This window comes from Eschscholzia californica, unplaced genomic scaffold (genome assembly GCF_041429995.1).
Source record: "Eschscholzia californica isolate CP2 unplaced genomic scaffold, dmEscCali1.0.p SCAF_1, whole genome shotgun sequence".
Classification (NCBI taxonomy): domain Eukaryota; kingdom Viridiplantae; phylum Streptophyta; class Magnoliopsida; order Ranunculales; family Papaveraceae; genus Eschscholzia; species Eschscholzia californica.
Genome location: NW_028238198.1, coordinates 46,739,093 through 46,745,748, shown reverse-complemented (window position 1 = coordinate 46,745,748; position 6,656 = coordinate 46,739,093). Strand labels below are relative to the sequence as shown.

At 34.1% G+C, this 6,656-nt stretch overlaps 1 protein-coding gene across 1 annotated transcript; it reads right to left on the bottom strand.

Moving 5' to 3' along the window:
- Nucleotides 1-241: 241 nt before the first annotated feature.
- Nucleotides 242-1,993, bottom strand: LOC147567196 (uncharacterized). The gene is made up of 2 exons (XM_086653809.1): nt 661-1,993; nt 242-501 (listed from the first exon to the last, which is right to left on the bottom strand). Exon 1 carries the CDS (start codon nt 1,817-1,819, stop codon nt 686-688), a length of 1,134 nt encoding a protein of 377 aa, XP_086509935.1. The 5' UTR covers nt 1,820-1,993; the 3' UTR covers nt 242-501; nt 661-685.
- Nucleotides 1,994-6,656: the final 4,663 nt, after the last annotated feature.

Here is a 6,656-nt window from a genome sequence, read left to right as displayed (position 1 = left end):
ACCAAAAAAATATAAAATAATTTGATTGATAATTGTCCATATCATTTTAATCCTTACGTATCATTGTCCATCATATTTTTGCAACTTCTGGTTAATATAGTTCAACAAAAAAAAAAAAAAAAAAAAAAAAAAAAAAAAAAAAAAACTTCTGTTTAATAGAAAAAGTTACATGTTTTTCAGTTATTATGAATAATTTTTAATCCAAACAACCATTATTTACCGATAAAAAGGGGCTCACCTATAAAAAAGAAGGAACATTTATTTTCATTCAGACACGTTGACAATTACAATGACAAACCAAGATACGACTTAAACAATGTTGCTTTATTCTTTTTTACTTTTCTTTTTTGGTTGGTTGATTCTTATTACATTTTACCAGAAACACAAACAATATTTAGAAATCTTTGACTTCTCATCTCTCTAACAAATTTGAAATACTCGCAGTTGCAGCAATAGAGTGTTCCCATCCATCAGATATATAGATTCATCTTCAACTTGAAACTGAAAAAAAAAAAACAATAATTCTAATATATTAGTTTTGCACAATAAATGAAGTATTACTTATTTTACTATAACCATACATTAGCAATATATGCAAAAATAGATATGAAATGTACGGAGGTAAACGAAAACCACAAAAACAAATTGATTTAGACTTACCATTGTTAACATATATGCTTCTTTTTCACTTGTAGTGTGGAGGAGGAGGTGATGTGTAAACATAGACAGGTGGAGGTGGTGGAGAGGAGTACTTGTATGGAGGTGGTGGTGGGGAGGAGTACTTGTATGGAGGTGGTGGTGGCGATGAGTACTTGTATGGAGGTGGAGGTGGTGACTCATATTTGTATGGTGGTGGTGGTGGTGAAGAATACTTGTATGGAGGTGGTGGCGGGGAAGAGTACTTGTATGGAGGTGGTGGCGGGGAAGAGTACTTGTATGGAGGTGGTGGCGGGGAAGAGTACTTGTATGGTGGTGGTGGTGGGGAAGAGTACTTGTATGGAGGTGGAGGTGGGGAAGAGTACTTGTATGGAGGTGGTGGAGGTGATGAGTACTTGTATGGAGGTGGTGGAGGTGATGAGTACTTGTATGGAGGTGGTGGTGGGGAAGAGTACTTGTATGGAGGTGGAGGTGGGGAAGAGTACTTGTATGGAGGTGGTGGAGGTGATGAGTACTTGTATGGAGGTGGTGGTGGGGAGGAGTACTTGTATGGAGGTGGTGGAGGTGATGAGTACTTGTATGGTGGTGGTGGTGGGGAAGAGTACTTGTAAGGTGGTGGTGGTGGGGAAGAGTACTTGTATGGAGGTGGTGGTGGGGAGGAGTACTTGTATGGAGGTGGTGGCGGAGAAGAGTACTTGTAAGGTGGCGGTGGCGGAGAAGAGTACTTGTATGGAGGTGGTGGGGGGGAAGAGTACTTGTATGGTGGTGGTGGTGGGGAAGAGTACTTGTATGGAGGTGGAGGTGGGGAAGAATATTTATATGGAGGTGGTGGTGGGGAAGAGTACTTGTAAGGTGGTGGTGGTGGAGAAGAGTACTTGTATGGAGGTGGTGGGGGGGAAGAGTACTTGTATGGTGGTGGTGGTGGGGAAGAGTACTTGTATGGAGGTGGAGGTGGTGAAGAATATTTGTATGGAGGTGGTGGTGGGGATGAATACTTGTATGGAGGTGGTGGTGGTGATTCATACTTGTAAGGTGGTGGTGGAGAAGCGTAAGAGTAACCATTTGCAGCGGTCTCTATTGGCAGACTCATAGAAATCATAATCACCAAGAATGTGCTAACGAAAGAAGCCATTGCGGCCTCTTTCCCTAATCCTCTTCCCATCTTCAATCCCAAGTGTGTTTAGTTTGTGATTTTAAACAACCCATATCACCCCATTTATATAGCCATGAAAAAAATCTTTTGGGCCTAAAAATGAAGACTTATTGAATAAAAATATGAATAAAGGGAAGGTGAGACTTCAATATCATTGAATGAGTATAATTGACACGGTTTTAGGTTATTAAAAAGTACCACTTGCAAGGGGATGTTAGCCAAGTATTGCTATAAGAAGTTTTTTTTTCCTTCTTGAAGGACTAATTCTGGTGTTTTGATTTTTCTTTTTTTATTCGTAGACAATCGTGGCTCTTTGTGCCGGTATACGGAAAATTACTACCTCCTACTCTTACCCATATTGTCCTTTGAGAAATTTGATCAAACTTCTTTAAACAAATTTGGTAAAAACTAATTTATCAATTTTGCTTTACGTTTTTAGCCCACTACCCCATTTTAGTAATTTAACAATATTTTAAAAATACAATAATCCACATCTATTTATAAATCGATCAAACAAGATTTTTTCGTCATCATATGTCTCGTTTTTCCTCACAGTGAACCAAGTTGGATTTAGTTCATTAATTGCAGCTTGTGATAATCAAGAAAATCCAGGATGATTAAGACAATATCTCACAAACAACAAAATTATTTATCCTATATCAATATTGTACACATTTCTGAATGATATTTTTAAACACCAATATCCCCTAATACAATCTAAAGAGGTAGAGTATAAGCATACACATAAGGATAACACAAAGATATTTCTTTTACAACTAATTCATGTTCCTATTTTTTTAGAGATAAAAAGTGAAAATATTTAGAGTTTTTATGTTTTTTGTTGTGATATAGTAGTGACCATAAAAATTAGGGCTTTGATGTTTTTCGTTAGATCTACTTGCATTTGCCAACCCCGTTCGCGGATTTTGCAAACGTAGTTCGTGAGTTTTTGCAAATCCAGTTCGTGAGTTTTTACAAACGGAAATGCTAAAATCACAAAAGATTTTGACAAAAGAAGGTTTCCTGCTGATGGCTGAAGTGCCAGTTGTGGTTTGGAATATTGACTAAATCTGGACCATTGAGAGATGAATATCACAACCGCCACATCAGCTGGGAACCTTCTTTTGTCAAAATCTTTTGTGATTTTAGCATTTTCGCAAATGCACTAATGAAAAAGTTATATATATTTAATAAATTAAATAGAAAAATTGTTTAAAATGATGTTTACTCTTTATAATATTTTTCACCTCCGTAATTATGAAATGTTTTTTTTTAATTATTTCAAATATTATTTTGGCTCAAATAGCTAAACCTCCTTGTAACTATTTACATAAAGAATAAAAGTTAATCATGATAAGATGATTTTCCTATAGTTTTTTTTTTTGAATATTTCAAACCCTTGATCTCTAGGATAGAAGACTATACCTCTTACAGCGCCAACCAAAAGTTGTTGACAATATTCCTCTAGTTTCTAGTGTATTATATACACTTAAGCTGAAAAAACCATTAAATACTGACTTATGTTGGTAGGAATCCTAAAACATGTTTTATTAGGATCAACTGGCCTAAACATATTTAATTTACATATGAAAATACATTCACAAGAAAACGAGGAGAATATAAAATTAAATCATAACAACATATCAGTACTTAAAGATATATTTTAAAATGGTTAATTAATTAGAGCACGTATTAATCCTCAACAGAAAGCGAACCAAACCACAAAATACTAAACTAAACCCAATCATTGTTTATTCAGATATGATTTGTCAATAATGTGAGTATTGGTTATAAACCTTGATCTCTGCAAAAGGGTGGGAAAAGTTTATGAAATTGTTAAGTGTTATCTAATAATTTCTTTGTCTGCAATGATTTAGCTTACTTGTTTGCAGCAATATTTTGGGTTTAACTCTACTTTGGCCTCCAATATATGTCCAACTAAAAAATTTGACCCTCCTACATTTTACCGGCATTATAATTTGGTCTGTAAGACCATGATTTCGTTAGTTAATTTGAACATTAATTTTTCCTTTTATCCTTTAGTGCTAAATGTTTATTTTTCTAGTTTTTTGCTTTCTTATCATCAGAGAGGATCATTGAAAAATATTAGCTTCACCTTAGAGTGCTATTTCCGACGATCTCTAACTTTTTCTAGCCTCTTGCTTCTTTCTTTCATCACCCCTGTCACAATCACCGTTATCATTATCTCTCTCCGTAAAATGTGTTTTCTCTCTCCCTAAAGTGTGTTTTCTCTCTCAAGCTTTCCTTGTAGCTTGAGAGACAGACCGAGGCTGAAAAATAAAAGATGGAATGTCGCCAGCAATGTTGAATCGCTCATTATCCGTAATTTTTTCGAGAGGCCTTACAAAAGAGAAGGGACAGAAAAAGACACATTGTGAAATGAAGAGTGAAGTTCATGACTAAATCATTGTATAGGGGTTTTCAATCGAATTGCTTTCAAAAAGAAAAAGCTAATCTAATGTGGTTGACTTGGTCTAATTTGCTAAACCATTAAGTCTCTAGCTGCATGCATGTATTTCACTTGCGTCACATGCATATTGGGAGTAGAAAGGACGTGCTCGTCATAAAGTCACGGTGTTGAGTCCACAGTATATTTTCATTCAAAGGGCTGGGTGGGACCCAAATATACTGTTTTTTATTCTGAAATTTCTAATTTACTAAAATAATTATTCATACAACTCAATTATATGAAAAAAGAATTGTAGACATAATAATATTTTTTTTTTTTTTGTTGAACATTGTAGACATAATAATTGATTCACCTAATTTTTATTTATTATGTTTTCATTTTAAAGTTTGTTGACATAAATATTCACCTAATTTTTATTTATACTAGAAGACATGTAGCTACTAGCTAATAGAAAGTTAATGTAAAGTTTTAGTGAAATAAAGAGATAATAAATTGAATTGTTTACTGTGAAATTTGAGAGAATCTCTCCAGAAAGTCAAGCTGATTGGTCCCGCTATATTTTTTTTCAATGGGTTGGCTTAATTTAAGACTCCTCATAATTTGAAGTCTGAATGCATGCAGATTACTTTAGACTGAAATTTTATGTAACTTGTCGTGATTCACACTTTCGTTTCTGACCTACCGAAGCGCAAATCACGATAAGTCATATAAGATTTCTGCTTTGAATCAAGATGATTTTTATTGTTCCCTCAACAAGAACTCAAGTTCGCCCTCTTCATTCAAATAAAAGTCTATTTCATTTACTGTTTCTCATCATACTTAAATGAATCTCCATTTTGATTTAAAACAAGTTCAACACAGTTTTGGTGGTTGATATTTCCATTGTTTTTGTAGAATGTTTGTTTCTAATTAATATTTCTATGTTATATCTAAAAGAAGAAAACATTAAAGTCATAATCGGCGACTTGAAAAATGTTGATTATTCCCTCACTTTGAAATAAAACAACTAAGCAATTCGGTGAATAAAAGAATGACAAATAAAGAACATATACAGCCTTTCACATTACTAGTGAGAAAAGGACATGTTGTTTCTAGATGCAAAGTTGGGTGTTTACTATTCAGAGATTGAAAATTGGAAATTGTCAAAGTATGTCCTAGATGGGGAAGTGTACTCTCCAGTCTCCACAAAGTAACCAAATAATGTAAGACTTTTGTTGTATTTCTCTGTTCTCTTATGAGATCTTATGAGATTTTTTAAAAGCGCTTTACTCTATTGCTATTGGCGACCTAGCTACAGATAAATCCTCAAGGTGAATATGGGTTAGATAAAGACTTTTTGAGCCTATCTATAGTCCGATCCAAAGGGTTTGGTTATTGTATATCTTAATCCGAAAAATCCATTCATGGAAAACTAAACATGTTCGGTTGGATAACCGAACCAAAGGTTAAAATTTTACCAAGAACAAAATTTCGAGTTTTCGACTTTAAAACCTGATACAATTATAATTAGAACGTGTTAAAAATTAGTATATCTCACAAACCATTAAGTCTATATGTACGTGATTAATTCGACATATATAGCTTATCAACATTTGAGGAAGATAAAAAAATGATAAACAATTGAATCTCCACCGTCAATCATGCCAAATCATATATTCTAACATATATAATATATAAAAGATAATAATAATAAATGGTTTAGTTTGCTTTTCTGGATTATCCATTAATCAAATTCATGGACCGAACCAAACCCCTGAATTTTGACTTTTTAGTATCCGAACAAATCCGGAAAACCATTAGATCAGTCCCCAAAGCCCAAATCGGATTGGTTTGGTTGGTTGGGATACTAAATGTACACCCCATCCCTTCCATCTTTGTAAAAAGGGGGCCTATAGCTATAGCGTCAGCCGTCAGGCACCTACAGACGGCCCCTCTTTTATTTTTATTTATTTATTTTTTTAGATGAATAGGGAAAGGAAAAGATAAGAGTTATTAAAGTTACTCTAGTTTAACTATAACATATCTAGCTAGATTGGGAGCTACAATTATATATTTCGTTTTGCAGTAAGAGAATTCAAGATTTGTAAACGACTTTTTCATTGCTTATATGTTTGTCAGTGTCACATGCCTTGTCCATTGTGTATTTGAATGCCTTCTTTGTAGATGCAATATAATGTTCTCGTCCTCTACTTCTATTGTTAGTTTTCGTATGTCTTCTATTGTTAGTTTTCGTATGTCAAGAGACGTGGCTCATTGCATAGCTTCCATATTAACATTGGTTTCCCCTTCTTTATTATTTCTTGCTCGAGAAATAGTAGATCTAGTATAAAATATTAAGGACTCATAATCCTGAATTACCATTCCAATACACATTGTGTCTGTAGAATTATGAAAGGACCCATGTACTTCTCTTCT